Source organism: Talpa europaea (genome assembly GCF_964194135.1).
Source record: "Talpa europaea genome assembly, chromosome: 7".
Taxonomy (NCBI): domain Eukaryota; kingdom Metazoa; phylum Chordata; class Mammalia; order Eulipotyphla; family Talpidae; genus Talpa; species Talpa europaea.
Genome location: NC_140074.1, coordinates 99977875 through 99993091, shown reverse-complemented (window position 1 = coordinate 99993091; position 15217 = coordinate 99977875). Strand labels below are relative to the sequence as shown.

The 15217-nt window shown below is 50.2% G+C and overlaps 1 protein-coding gene across 1 annotated transcript in view; it reads left to right on the top strand.

Annotated features, from left to right (window-relative positions):
• Positions 1-10858, top strand: part of MYO15A (myosin XVA) — a gene marked incomplete at both ends in the record, with an annotated part of 48234 nt that extends 37376 nt beyond the window's left edge. Inside the window, 10 exons of the mRNA XM_084237928.1 lie at positions 111-241; positions 1476-1570; positions 1780-1857; positions 3894-3990; positions 5370-5530; positions 6535-6668; positions 8538-8671; positions 9031-9164; positions 10441-10581; positions 10757-10858. Coding sequence (XP_084094054.1) covers positions 111-241; positions 1476-1570; positions 1780-1857; positions 3894-3990; positions 5370-5530; positions 6535-6668; positions 8538-8671; positions 9031-9164; positions 10441-10581; positions 10757-10858 — 1207 coding nt within the window. The remainder of the gene's footprint in view (positions 1-110; positions 242-1475; positions 1571-1779; positions 1858-3893; positions 3991-5369; positions 5531-6534; positions 6669-8537; positions 8672-9030; positions 9165-10440; positions 10582-10756) is intronic.
• Between the last annotated feature and the right edge of the window lie 4359 nt (positions 10859-15217).

Genomic DNA, 15217 nt, shown 5'->3' with positions numbered 1-15217 from the left:
CGGAAACTGCCTGAGAGCCGAGAGACCTCCAACCCGACCCCAGGAGACTCCCGGCATGGCACTCCGGTGCAGTGGTCACCTGTAATGTGGCCCTGTGTGTGTCCTCACAGGGACAGCTGCCAGCGAGGCTGGAGGCTGCTGTACATCGTGGCTGCCTATCATAGCTGCTCGGAGGTCCTCCAGCCATACCTTACTCGCTTCCTCCGAGATGTGAGCAGGACTCCAGGGCTGCCCTTCCAGGGTGAGGGGCCAGTGAGTGGGAACCCAGGGCTGAGGACCCATCTGCATGGGGGCTTGTTGGGTGGTCAGCAAAGGAAGTCTCAGACAATGTTTACTAATAATAATTCACCCCCAAATATGCCAATGTGGGTTGTGTGATCTAATGGGGCAGACAACACATCAGAGAAACTTCCTGGAAGAGGTGGTGAGCATGTGGGAGGGATTTCTGGTAGGGCAGAGTGGTAGGAGCAAAGGCCCAGAGATGGGAATATGTGGCATGTGAGGAAAGAGGAGAAGGAGGTGGGCAAGGGCCAGGTGGGGTGAGCCTCTGCTTCTTTGGTCTTTGGGACTCAACAAGGGTCATGAGTGGGTCTGGGCAGGGGTGGGCCCAAAGTTGGGGCAGGATCTTGGCCTTTACTCTCTTGGAAAATGGAGAAAATGGGTCACTTATCAATCACACCCTTAGCCTTGTTTCCATAGCAACCCCTAAGTCCCCCAAGAAAGAGGCTAAGGCCCTGTGGTCACCATGAAGAAGAGAGGGAGCCTCACTCTCTGCTTCTGAAAGCTTCTCTTTGATTCCATTAACAAACATTCCTGGACACAGGTGAATAGACCCGGCACCCCAGAAATGAGATCCCAGCTCCATGAATGCAGCAGAATGTACCCTAAATCTCTTGACTCTACCCTATCTCCAGGGCAGGGTGAGGGCACTGCTTATCCAGAGAAGTGGAGAATTAAATGCCTTGACCTGTGCCAGGGACATAGTTTCTTCTCCATAAACATCAGTAATCGGGACCCTGTTGTTGCTGCTGTCCCCTCCACCAGGGTCTTGGCTGGACTTGGCCAGTGATCTGCACTAGGACTAGTCAGCTGCAGTCCTCGTGAGGGAGGGAGGGTGGTTGGCAAGGAGTCCCAGCTGCCTGAAGCAGAGCTGCCTCACTCTGCTACTGCCTCAGTCAGAAGTTCAAGGTCACAGCTATTTCCAGGACTTGTAAGTAGCCAAGGGACTGTGGATAAGACAAAAGTCCTTAGCCACAGGGGATATGGGTTTGAATGCAGCTCGTATATTCCAGTTCTTGACCGTGGGCAAATTACCGCCCCTCTCTGAACTCAGCTTCCTCAGTTACTCAGTGGCAGAGTAAATACTTGCCCCACAAGTTATGGAAAGAAGCCAGTGGACTCATGGCTGGTGGCAAGAGGAGCCCCATCTTCCCACTGCCTACCCTGAGCAAGGCCATGTCTCCCTGTCTCTGCAGGGATCGCCAAGGCCTGTGAGCAGAATCTGCAGAAAACCTTCCGCTTCGGCGGCCGCCTGGAACTCCCCAGCAGCATGGAGCTTCGGGCTATGTTGGTGAGTATGGGGAGCAGGGGAGTGAGAGGGAGACATGAGCCCTTCCCGGAGACGCTCTCATGTGCACTCACTGCTCAGAGATGTGCCGCGGATCAGGTCCAGATGGGCAAGTATTGCTCCAAGCGCCTATCTGGCACCTTGGGGACTCCATGGCTGGGGACGAGGGTGGGCCTAGATCACAGGACCCTCTCTCATCTCCCCACCCTTAGGCGGGCCGCAGTTCCAAGAGACAGCTCTTTCTTCTTCCTGGAGGTCTGGAGCGCCACCTTAAAATCAGAACATGCACCGTAAGTGAGGGACCATCTCTGGCAGGCAGGGACAGGGAGACCCCAGACTCAGGGGTGGGCTCCACAGGGGCTTAAGCCCTTCCCAGGCTCTCACACAACCCCTTGTGATAGGACTTATTTTTTTTTAAAAGATTTATTTATTTATGCATACAAGAGCTGGGGTACAGGCCAGAGGTGCAGAGGGGTAAGAGGATTCACCAGAGACAGAGTGGGGAACAGAACAGGCAGACTGACTGAAATACACTGCTGGGCCTCCCTGGTGGTGCAGCAGGTTGAGTGCAGCACTGTGAAGCTGCCCACAGCCTCTGCAGCGCAGGTTCAATTCCCGACTGGCCAGGGAGATTCCCACATGGCGTGGCAGACCTTACCTGTCATGCCTGCTGCTCCCCTCAGCAGTGTATTTCTTTTTTTTTTTTAAGATTTATTTATTTATGCATACAAGAACTGGGGCCAGAGGCATGGGGGGTGGGAGGATCCACCAGAAACAGAGTGGAGAACAGAACAGGCGGATTGACTGAAATACACTGCTGAGGGGAGCAGCGGGCAAGACAGGAGAGGTCTGCTACACCACGCAGGCTGCTCCCTGGCTGGGGATCGAACTCATGTTGCAATGGCTGCAGATAGCTTCATAGGTTGCGCCTTCACCCCTTGCACCACCAGGGAGGTCCAGCAGTGTATTTTGGTCCTTCTGCCTGTTCTGTTCCCTGCTCTGTCTCTGGTGGATTCTCTCACCCTCCTGCTCCTCTGGCCTGTACCCCAGCTCTTGCATACATACATAAATAAATCTTTAAAAAGAAAGGAAAAGAAATACACTGCTGAGGGGAGCAGCGGGCAAGACAGGAGAGGCCTGCTTTGCCATGTGGGTTGCTCTCTGGCCGGCCAGGGATCCAACTTGTGCTGCAGTGTCTATGGATTGCTTCATAGTGTGGTGCTTAACCCCTTGCACCACCAGGGAGGCCCGGTAGGACTTACTTTTTTTTCTTTGTGCTCCCCACACTCCTCTCCCTCCCCTTAACTTGCATGGCACACTGCTGTGAGTAAGAAAGAATTCATGTTGTATTAAGTCAAAATAATCTGGAACTGTTTGTTATAACAGTTAGCCATTATAACTAATCTAATACTATAATTTATTATTGTCAACAAAACTATAAAAATTAGGGGTAAGTGGAGAGAGGTGTCTCAAAATTCCAGTCAATCACCAGGACAATATGAAAGGCAGTGGATAGTACTGATAGTGGAATAGGTGTCTGTTTACTAATTTTTCATTCCCTCCCTCTGTTTTATTTTATTTATTTTTTAAATTTCATTTTTATATTCCCCATACAATTGCAACCCCCTTATTTTGACCCCAATCCCTCCTTTCCCTGCCCCCCACCTCCCATAGTGTGTCTTTGGTTCATAGTTGTTTGTTGATTTTGATTTTTTCTTTCCTATAGTTATTCTTTTTCCTGGCCCCTTATTTAGGTTTTCTAGATTCCTGCTATGAGTGAGACCATCCAGTATTTTTCTTTTTCTTTCTGGCTTATTTCGCTGAGCATGATCCCTTCCAGCGCCATCCATGTTGCTGCAAATTATATGTGTTTATCTTTTTTGAATGCTGAGTAATATTCCATGGTGTATATGTACCACATCTTCTTAATCCAGTCATCTATTTTTGGGCATTTGGGCTGTTTCCAAAGCTTAGCTATTGTAAACAGTGCTGCTACAAACATAGAGGTGTAGGTGCTCTTTGGAATTGATGTTTCTGTGCCGCTAGGACTTATTTTTAAGAAGGCCAGGCTGAGCCTTGGAGAGGTGACACTTCCTGCCCAGGGTGATACTACAAGTGAGGGACAAAGACAGAATCTGAACCTGAGTGTTTTGGATGGCAGAAGCTGTGCTCCTTGCCTAAGCTGATCTTCAGAAACCCCAGAGGATCCTTCACCTCTGGGCTGAAGGCCTGAGGAACTCTCCGCTCAGCCTCCTGGGCATGGAGGGCTTGGAGGACAGGGCTTGGAAGGAAGAGCCAGCGCACACTTACTCTTCCTTCCCCCCAGGTGGCCCTGGACGTGGTGGAGGAGATTTGTGCTGAGATGGCTCTGACATGCCCCGAAGCCTTCAATGAGTACGTCATCTTTGTGGTCACCAATCGAGGTAAGTGACCAGGAAGACCCAGCATACTAGGTTCATGTCCACCACCCAGCCTTTAAGCCAGGTCAGATGCTACTCCCTCCAGGAAGCCCTTGGACCCCTGGGTGGAAGGACCTCTTTGTGTACAGAGCACTGCCCAGCCCTTAGTCCACCTGTCTCTGCCAGGTCTCACCAGGCCCTTCCTTCACGGGCTTCTGGAACCCTGTGGGATCTTCACATAGCCAAAGCCCCTTCGTTGTTCGCCTTCCCACTCTAAACCATGGTCTTGTCTCCTCCTGCTAGCTTGTCAACTCCCTGACCTGCCACTAGCTCTCCCCACTGCTGCCTCAGCCCTGGACTTGGACTGCAGTCCAGGTCCTCAGCTATTTCCCCCAAGTCCAGGCCCTGGGGGTGGAGGGGACAGCAATAACAAAAGGGTCTGAATAACTGACATTTATGAGCAGCTACTATGTCCTTGGCACTGGTCAAAGCATTTAGTCCTTTAATCCCTATAATTACCCTATGAAGTGGAGAACCTGGACATCACATTAGGCCCACCTGGATAATCCAGGCTAATCTCCCCATTTTGAGACCCTTAGCTTAAACACATTTGCTGAGTCCCTTTTATCGTAAAGGAACATAGTCTTGGTTTCTGGGAATTAGGACTTGCACATCTTTGGGGAAGAGACCATTATTCAGCCTGCCACAAAGGTTAAGGGACTTACCTAAGGTCATGTAGTTGGGATTTGAACCCAAGCAATGTGGCCTTAAGATTCTAAATTAGATCATCATAAAGTCTCTCTTTGGTAAAATTTTACTGAAGGTAAGGGATGAGGAGCAGAAGTGTTAGTGAAAGAAGGGAAACCTTAAACCTCTCTCATGGGTTCAGACCCACTCACTGCCACTCCTGAGTCCTGCCATGCCCTACCTGTCCAGGAGCCCGGCAAAGCCTCTCCTGAAGGAGTTCTACAGAAGGTACCTACTAGTCTCATGACCTGAGGTCCATTGTTTTTCTCCTTGTCCCAACCTTCTCTGTAAGGGAGCTGGTCTTTCTCTGAGCACAACCCAGGACACTTTCCAAGACCTAGGTATGCTGCCCTCTAGGGCATTCTCAGGCCTCTCCCTTTGGAGAATTACCATGTTACCTGCTTCTTCCATGAGACTTCCCTTGACTTCCCTTTTTCTCCTGATTTCCTCCTCCTCAGATCGCCTTCATGGTGATCAACATTGTGGTAAAAATACAGGGCACAACTGTTACATAGACACGTTCTCCTATCCCAAGGATACTGAGTCTCAGAGGCAGGAGGAGGGCTTGCCCGAGGCGGTGCTTCACCCAGGTGTCTGCATAGGTGTACATGTTGCCCTCATGTACCCCTACCCAGCTGTACCCTGGCTCTCTGCAGGCCAGCATGTGTGCCCACTCAGCCGCCGTGCCTACATCCTGGACGTGGCCTCAGAGATGGAGCAGGTGGATGGTGGTTACATGCTCTGGTTTCGGCGTGTGCTGTGGGATCAGCCTCTCAAGTTCGAGAATGAGCTGTATGTGACCATGCACTACAACCAGGTCAGCACAAGCAGACAACTCTGTTGCTCTGGAACCTTCCAGGCGCCCCTGGGGACTGTGAGATCAGACTCCATGGCCTTGGTGTTTGAGACCTTCATGATTCACACCCCACTGACATTTTTAGCCCTGATGCCTCTACTTCCTTTTCATGGTCTCCTCAGAGCAGTCAAATAATGTCACGCTGTGACCCTATCGGGTTGGCCCTTCCTGCTTCTCTGCTTATCTAAGTTCTTTTTGCAAGGCCACCCTAACAAAGTGCTTCTTCCATGAGTCTACCTTTGACTTCCTCTTTTCTCCTGATTCCCTCTTCCTCAGAGCACTTGGCTTGCTCCTCACTCAAAGGTTGGAGCAGGCTTTGGCTGTCATTGTTATTTTTGTCTTTGTGTTATTCCCCTTTGAGACTTTGACATTTTCTAAATCAGGACCCTGGAGTTTGCAAAATCTCGTCCTGCCTGCCTGTGCTAATATTTGTGGAAGTGCTTGGACAGAGTGCCTGTCTTTGTGGAGCTGGTGCCAAGGCTTCAGCAAGACCCAGTACAAAAGGGGCACTTTACTTTTTTGGCCACATGGTGTCGCTATTGACCTCTAGCCCCCTGCAGGCTGGCACAGTGCTAATCCAGGTGTGACCTGTGGACCAGCAGCATGTCCTGTCCCAGATCTGGTGAAATCAGTCTGGGGTGCAGCCCAGCAGTCTATTAGCGACTCGGGTGTATGCTCAGTTTTCAGAAACCTTGGCCCAGTGGATACTTCTGCACACTGCAGTTTGGATGCCCTGGTCTTCTCAGGTTACTGTGAGGACTCCCATGTGGGCTTCAAAGTCACTGTCCTCACAGCTCACTCCCACATATCTCTGTCATCATTCCCCAAAGCCCAGGAAAGTGATGGGCCACCCCTGCAGAAGTGAATGGGATTTAAGTCTTTAAAATGATGTGTGCATAACCCCTGTGGTTGAATGCCCAAGTTCATGCCTCACTGCAACCCCCTATGGGAGTGCTTCCCCACAGGTCCTCCCTGACTACTTGAAAGGGCTCTTCAGCAGCCTTCCGGCCCACCGGCCCAGTGAACAGCAGCTACAGCAGGTGTCCAAGCTAGCTTCGCTGCAGCACCGGGCCAAGGACCACTTCTACCTGCCTAGTGTGTGAGTACCTGCCCATCTATCAGCCCAGCCCTCCACCCTGGAGCTCCTCAGAGCTGGCCATCCCAGGCCCCCATATTCCCTTCTTGCACCAGCAGGACTTTCTGGGAAGGGGCTACTCTGGCCTTGAGGCTGAAGTCCTCTAACTCGCCATGTGAGCTGGGACCCCACCTTCTTCCATGACAGGTTCCTTCTGGCTGGTATTAATAACTCAGAGTAAATTTAATGTAGGGAAAAAAAAAAGACCTTTAGGGCACACATACCCTGTAGTCTGGGAAATACACGTGGCTATGTGGAAAGATTTGGCCACAGAAACATTCACTGTAGTGTCACCTACAACAGCAGCCTCAGTATCCATCAACAGGGGATTCTTCAAATAAATTCTGAGATGTTAGGCAGCTTTTAAACTGATGTTCTCAAAGAAGTGATATTCATTCTCAGTCTTTTGATCTTAGGGCCTTTTTACTTCTTAAATCTAGGACCCCAAAAAGCTTTTGTTTATGTGGGTTGTGTCTACCAGTCGATTTACCCTACTCAAAATTAGAAGCAAGAAACAATTGAAACACTGATCTTAATTCATTGAAAAATAAAAAAAATAAATTCATTACATGTTAACATAAATAACTTATAAAACACTATTTCCTCCCAAACTTTAGTGAGAAGAATCACAATGTTCCACATTTTGTAAATCTCTCTTTACCATCTGGTTTAATAGAAGGCAGGAACATTCTCAGAGCTTCTTCCGCAGCCAGTCTGTTATGATCTCACTTGTCACATAGCCCCTGGGAAAGCTCACTATACACTTGTGGGAGAAGGGGAGGCAAAAAGGAAAATGTTTGGATTTCAGCCTGGAAGTGGCTTTGACCTCCCTCACTCTCGGTCACATTTTGAGAACCCCTGGTGTAAATAATAATAGTAAGATGATGTATGTACAGTGTATATGCTGGTTCCCATAATGCAGTAGGGGCTCAATATGTAAAGTTCTTTCTATTTCATAATTTTAAGTGAGAAGTATAGAAAGCACATAAAGGTAAACCTCACATTTGCACAAAAGTAATCATTGAGTTTTGCAAGGCTCTCTGCACACATTATCTCAGCTAATCTTCCCAGCCACATTCATTTCCCTCTTTTACAGAAGAGGAAATGCAATTATTTGGCTTACCCAGCTAACAGCTGGAAGATGTAGGGCCCAAACCTGGGGAAGTGGGTCCAGAGGCCAGACTCCTACACCAGCAGTGTAAAGAAGGAAAGATATTGCCTGGAAGTGTCATGGCAGCAGTGGTTTTCCCCTGACTTTCTCTCAACCCTTCCCCAGTCTTGTAGTCCAGGGCTGCCAGGGGTTTGGACTGCTGTTAATATGATTCAGATGTTCTAAAATGCAAAGGGCCTGACCAGAGGAAGCCAGCATCTGGCAGAAAGAAGGGACTGGAAGGGGAGTGTTGATGGCCCTGGAGGGTGTGTTCACCCTAGAGCCCAACACTCCTCTGCCTGCCATGTTTTCACCAACTGCTGGTGGTTGCTTCCTCCACCTGAGTGTTTCTCCCCCCTCTGGCCTGGCTTCTGCTGGGGGCAGGACAAAGGACAAACACCTAAGGCTCAAGTCTTGCTTTCTCTGTGTGACCTTGGTGAACTTCTCAGAGCTTTGGTTCGCACACCTTCAAACAGGGAGCCTGACGGTACAGGCCAGCATTTACTAAGCACCTGCTGTGTCCCAAGGTACCATGTGAGCACTTTACACCCAACCTCAACTTGCCTGCCCTCCCCAGCACTAAGTCTTCCAGGGAGCCGTGGAGGTCATGTCTGTTTTGTTTAGCACCCACCATGCAGACCCAGAGCACTTTTGCTCAGCATCGCTCTCCCCTCCACACATAGGCGGGAGGTCCAGGAATACATTCCAGCCCAGGTCTACTATACCACAGCTGGCTCGGCCTGGCTCAACCTGGTCAGCCAGCACCGGCAGCAGACGCAGGCACTCAGCCCCCACCAGGCCCGTGCACAATTTCTAGGTAAGAGATGGGGACTGGAGCCCTTGGAGATAATCTCCGGGACTATGCTGAGTAAGTTCTGGAGGTTGGGAATGGAGGTGTTTTTGTTTGCATAAAGGTATTTTTGGTGCTAGCCAAGCTGAGCGCCTACCTAGAGAAAACACCTTTTTAAAATTTTCACTAAGGCACCACCTAGACTTTGGGTAGCCCTGAGCAGAGAGAACTGGAAGTGCGGGGAAGAGCTGTGAGCAGGGATGGATGAGGAGACTCAGAGGGAGGACTCGGATGCAGTCTAGGGAAGACACCATGGGCTGCCGCTAGCAGTGGCTCTCACGCATCGGCATGCTCCTCTCCTGACTGTGCCCCTCTCCCTATCCCAGGCCTCCTCAGTGCCTTCCCCATGTTTGGCTCCTCCTTCTTCTTCGTCCAGAGCTGCAGCAACGTGACGGTGCCAGCCCCTTGTATCCTTGCTGTTAACCTTAATGGCCTCAACTTCCTCAGCACCGAGACCCATGTAAGTGGGTTCAGCCTGCCCCATCCACTCTCTTCAGTTGCCACCCCCACTCTGAGGGCCAAGGTCTCCAGGTGTGGAGACCCCGCACCACTACTTATCACCTGTGTGACCTTGAGTAAGTCTCCCTACTCTGAGCCTCCCTGCCTCACCTGGAAACTGGGGGAAATTAGAGAATCCTACCAGAGAACTCTTGTGAGGGTGAAAAGTGTATCCCATACTAAGCACTCAAACAATGTATTAGTCAGTCAGCTTGGGCTGCTTTAACAAAATGCCACAGACTGGAGGGCTTCAGCAAGGAAATGTATTTCTCACATTCTGGAGGCCACAGTCTGAGATCAAGGTAGCTGCAGGGGTGGTTTCCTCTGAGGCCTGGCACCTTGGCTCATAGATGGACACCTTTTGTGTCCTCATATTACCTTTTATTTTTGTGCACATTCTGTCCAAATTTCCACTTATAAGACACCAGTGAGATGCAATGAGACCTAATGGTGTCATTTTAACTTTATCAATTATTTGAAGGCGTGTCTTCCATTCTAAAGGTTAGTGATTCAACATATGAAGTTAGGGGAACACAATTCAGTTCATAACACACAGGACCTGTTACCCCCTTACTTAGTTTTTGCCCCTAGAAATGGACCTTAAGATGAGGACCCCAGAGCAAATAGTTTATTTGGAGGCAGTTCTAGGAAATACTGGATTAAGACGTGAGACCCAGAAGAGATGTCTCTCACATCTTGGGGACACACCTTGGGAAGGGTGTTTTATCAAGCAAGTTCCTGCTGGGGGAACTGGGAAGACTGGGAAGCAGCAGGGAGCACACCCCTCAGGGACACCTGTCCTGGGATAAGGGAGCATGTTCCATTCCATCAACCCGAGGCATCACTCATTGCTCTGGCTGTTCCTGCATGTGGTCCAAGTTTGCTCCTAGACTAGAAAGAAAGCCCCTGTACAAAGGTACAGTGCTCACAAGAAGCAGCTTTGATGTGAAGGTCAGGGCACCACTAGCATCTATTGCACCCCTACATCCCAAGCACTTAGAACAGTGCCTGGCACCCTGTGGATATATGTGTCAGTGTTTGTTGAATCAATTTCACAAATAAAGATACTGAGGTCCAGAGATGTAAAGCAACCACTCCAGGTCACACAACAAGTTGCTGGGAAACTGGTACTCAAACCAGGTTGTCCTGTCTCCAACTGATCTGATTTGCAGGGGAGGGGTAAGGGTGCATGAGATTATCCCACCCACAAGCCTCTCTGCCCCTCTTTCCACCCACAGGAGCTAATGGTGAAGTTCCCCCTGAAGGAGATTCAGTCAACGCAAACCCAGCGGCCCACTGCTAGTTCCAGCTATCCCTACGTGGAGATTGCACTGGGGGATGTGGCCACCCAGCGCACCATGCAGCTGCAGCTGGAGCAGGTGGGCCCCGCCTGACACCTAGGCCTTGCCACCCAGCCCTAGAAGTGGGAACAAGGGTGGGGCCTGCTAGTGACTTTGTGGAAGCTGGCCAGACTCCCTCCCAATATGTCTCACCCCAAGATGAGAGCTGGGGAAGTAATGGAATGAGAGTGGACTTGCACTGTCTCTCCTGCAGGGCCTGGAGTTGTGTCGTGTGGTGGCTGTGCACGTGGAGAACCTACTCAGTGCTCGTGAGAAGCGGCTCACGCTGCCCCCCAGTGAGATCACCCTGCTCTGATCCAGTTCCCAGCAATCCAGTTGCCCTCTGTCAGAACTTGCACTGTGCAATCCCAGGGGAGTTAATGGGCTTCTTTGAGCCAGTGACCTCTTTAAGGGGTCAGACCTTGGGGGAGACCAAAAGAAGATTGGAGGAAAAACCCAAGTCCCAGAGTACATGCGACAATCAACCCAAAGTTGGATGGAATCAGTGTGCAAACTTGGGTCAGGTGGCAGGAAGAACCTCCACAGGCTGGCCCTTGGGGCCTCCTGCCATGGATCCACTGTAGGCCCTGCTCCTGACTCCTACCTGCAGCAAGGAAGCCTTATACCAGTGGCCTACATAACTGAATTTCACTTTTGGTTTACCCAGGTCTGATGTTCAAATCTGTTCCTACCCACATGGCAGTCTTCCGCATATCCACCTCAGGTGCACCCCCACCCCTACCCCATTCCTCCACACTGCTCTCAGCTTGAATTCATGACTCTCTCGGTCAATTCTGTGCAAATAAAAGGCGTGCCTGGCAGCCATTCTTCCATGGAGTTGCTGAGTAACTAGAAAACAAACCTGAGGGAAGAGGCAGGAACCCGAAGCCCAGTGGTTCCCCTGACTCACTGCCCATGTACGGAGCTTCCAACAGAGGTATCTGCCCTTACCTAACCCTGCAAGACCCTGTCCCCACTTCTGCACTTCTTGGGTAGTCCTAACCCCAGGTCCTATCACTGGATGAGTCACCCTACATTTGAGAGTGTTATAGTAAAAGGAAAGAGAAGTTTCATGTAAGGGAGGGAAAAGTCTGGGAAAGGCTTTCCCGAAGAATGAGACTTTGGAGTTGGTTTTGTTTTTTTCTTTAAAGATTTATTTATGCATACAAGAACTGGGGTACAGGTGAGAGGCACGGGAGGGTAAGAGGATCTACCAAAGATAAAGCACAGAGCAGAACAGGCAGACTGACCGAAATACACTGCTGAGGGGAGCAGCGGGCGAGACAGGAGAGGTCTGCCGCACTATGTGGGTAGCCGGGACTTGAAGGCATGCTGCAGAGGCTGCAAACAGTTTCACAGTGCAGCACTCACCCGCTGTGCCACCGGAGAGGCCCTGGAGTTGAGTTTTAAAGAAAAAGCAGGAGTTTGCTAAGAATAGGTAGAGGGAAAGGGAGTGAACATCCCAAATAAAGAAAGTATTTTTTCCCTGCTATAGCCTAGGAAAATGCCTAACACTGAACAGGTACTTTAAAATACTGGTTGCATGAATGAAAGAATGTTGATGGAAAGTACAGCTGCTCTGAGGAACTTGGAGAAGGGGGCGCTAGGCTTGGGAGTGGGAGGCTGGATAGGTAGGTAGGGACATAATTGGCGGGCTCCATGGTGTCAGAAGGATTTATTTACTCATTTAATACCTGTTAAGTGCCTACCATGAACTAGGCAAAAGCTAGGCATTGGAAATTGCTCACAGACAACTACATACCAGGACAAGATCTAAAAGTATAAGTTAGCCAGGTAATGAGGGAAGGGAGCAGCATGTGCGGGGGCTGATGTCCTGAGATGGACATTATAGAAGGTGGGCAGGACTTGAGACTGAAGAAACCAACAGGGATAGATTGGGTAAGGCTTTGCAGGCTACACTAAGAATTTAGTATTTCATCTCAAGAGCTATTGAAGGAGACTTCCAGGATTTTTTTGGTGGAGCTTGGGGGTGGGGCAATCTGCTCATATTGTGCTTTGAATAGACGCAGGTAACCCAGAGGAGAAGCATTGGCTGGGAAACTCTGACATGGACACCAATGGTGGTGTCAAAAGTGGGGAATTGGTAACTTTGGAGACATTTAGGAAGTCCAGCCAAGAGGACTGGGGATCAGACTGTCCTGGGGCCTGGTCCAGAAACTTCAGGAAGGAAGCTTCTAATGGGGTGTCTGGTATAGGAGAAGCTATTGAGACCTAGAGGCAGAGGTGATTCCATTTTTGCCTAGTTGAGCAGAGCTCTGCTCCATAGGGTAGTTGCTGGGAGAACTTTGTGATTACTGAGGGAGTGAGTTCCCTGTCTAGCAGGGGTGTGAATAGCCTGATGCTCCCCTGCTGGGCTTCTGAAGGGATTGAGCCCTCAGAGCCAAGCTGCTCATTATGCAGGTAAGGGGGCACTGCTCAGGTAGCCTTGCCACTGCCTGCATCTGCTTTCCTACCACCACCACCACCTCCAGCACCACACCCTGCTAGGCTGCGTCAGAAAAGGGCAGGAGGGGCCTCCCTGGTGGCACAGCGGGTTGAGCACCGTTCCTGCAACCTCTGCAGCGCGGGTTCGATTCCTGGCCGATCTGGGAGAAACCCACATGGCACCGCAGACCTCTCCTGCCTCCCCCACTACTCCCCTCAGCAGTGCACTGTCTTCGGTCCGTCTGCCTGTTCTGCTCCCCACTCTGTCTCTGGTGAATCCTCTCATCCTCCCGTACCTCTGACTGTACCCCAGTTTTTGTATAACTAAATCTTAAAAAAAAAAAAGGGCGGGAGTCAAATTTACCATAGACTTCTTACCTGCCCTATTTCTCCCTGGCATTGGCTGCTATTACTTTTTGGGTGACTGGCCCAGGGCCCAGGACAATGGCCAGGGTCTCAGGTGTTCAGGATTCTCCATCTCATAGGCCCTGCTTGCCTGATTTGCCAAGCCATTACCTAACACCCACTTCCAATGGAGGCTGGTAGATTACCCTTCAGTTTACAGATGTGGAAACTGAGGTCCAGACTTCAGCAATATCCTCTGCTTAACATACATGACTTTATTTTATCCTCACAACCATAATATGAGGTGGGTACTATTCCCATTTTACAGACCAGAAGACTTGTTATGGGTCAAACACTGGGGCAAGGAGATAACCCAGTTTGTGGGCCTTCACCTGTGCACTTAATACCAGACAAGGGGCCTCCCTGGTAGCCTAGGAGTTAAATCTCAGCACTACCACCACGGCAGCCTGAGTTCATCCCTGGCCAGAGAGCTAACCTACATGGCACAGCAGATTCTCCTGTTTCACCTGCTGCTCCCATAGCAGTGTATTTCAGTAGATCTGCCTGTTCTGCTCCCCACTCTGTCTCTGGTGATTCCTCTCACCCCCCCACTTCTGGCCTACACCCCAGTTCTTCTACACAAAATAAATGAAAATCTTACAATAAAGTAATAATTCTTTAAAAAAATACCAGACAAGATCCAAAAGCAGATACACTATGAGAAACCAGAAAAAAGATTTAAAAGGATTTGTTTACATATGGTGTGAAGAGAGTTAAGAGAGAGGTGATTTGTTGCCCAGCATGTGGCTAGATGCCATCTTTCCTAACCTGTAGAGTTTCCAATGACTAGGCCTGATAGGAAGTCAACTAAATGAGAGAGCATCAGCAGCCTGTGTTACCTCTTTTAAAGTCCACATGGCAGCTTTGCCCTGCCCCTAGTTCCCAACTGCAGCCCCCATTCTTCCCTCCTCCCCCTTTCAGGAAATCAGAGGGTGGAGTTCCGAGTCAGGAAAGCGCCACCTTTCATCATCTAGTTGGCTATGTTGGACACCTACTAGCTTGAGGATTGTTTCTCATTGTTCCTCTCACAACTGAAGTCCAGAGAAGGGAAATCATTTGCCTAGAGTCCTACAGCCTGTCATGCATGATGTCAAGATTCAAGCCCTAGTCTGTCAGATTTCAAAGTTCTGTGCTTATGCCCTGACAAGGTAAGGAAGGGGGTAGTTGGGGGAAGGCACAGAGAGACACTGGCTAGGAGCCAAGGTGAAGCAGAAGCAGAAAGTGGGCAGAGAAAGGCCAAATCATGAAGACTAAATCGCATTTCACTTCAGTGAGAATTTGGGAAGGCTGCTACAAAGAGGAGAGCTGGGCCTCAAAAAAAATAAAAATGAAGGCGGTGGGTGGAAGTTTGTGGCAGTTCCCTGGTGATTGCGCGCTGGGAGATGAGGTGTTTGCGGGCCTTCGCACGATGCCGTGATGCAGCATTGCAAGGGGAAGAAACAGCTCGCGTAAAGCCCAGGTGTGACCTTGTGTTTGCAGAGCTGACAGTGTCAGGGTGCGGCCGGGGCTCAATGTTCGCAGAGAGCGTAAAGGAGACAAAGTCAGAGGGTCTTGAACAAAGGTCCCGAAAGTCAAGCAAAGCCATCGATTTTAACCTAGGGAGCCACGGGCTATTTGCGAGCAAAACCGCCTCTATGTGGGCACGCCCCCCGGCGCACAAGCGGCCCCGCCTTTGCTCACGACGTACACTGTGCCCCACCGCATCGCTTCAAACTTTTGAATTGCCTCTAATTAGGCGCGCGCCTACTCTCCACCGTGGGATTGCTTATGTCGTTCCCGAAAGAGGTGCCCCATACCCGCGTCTGGCCCCAAGAGAGAGTCGCCC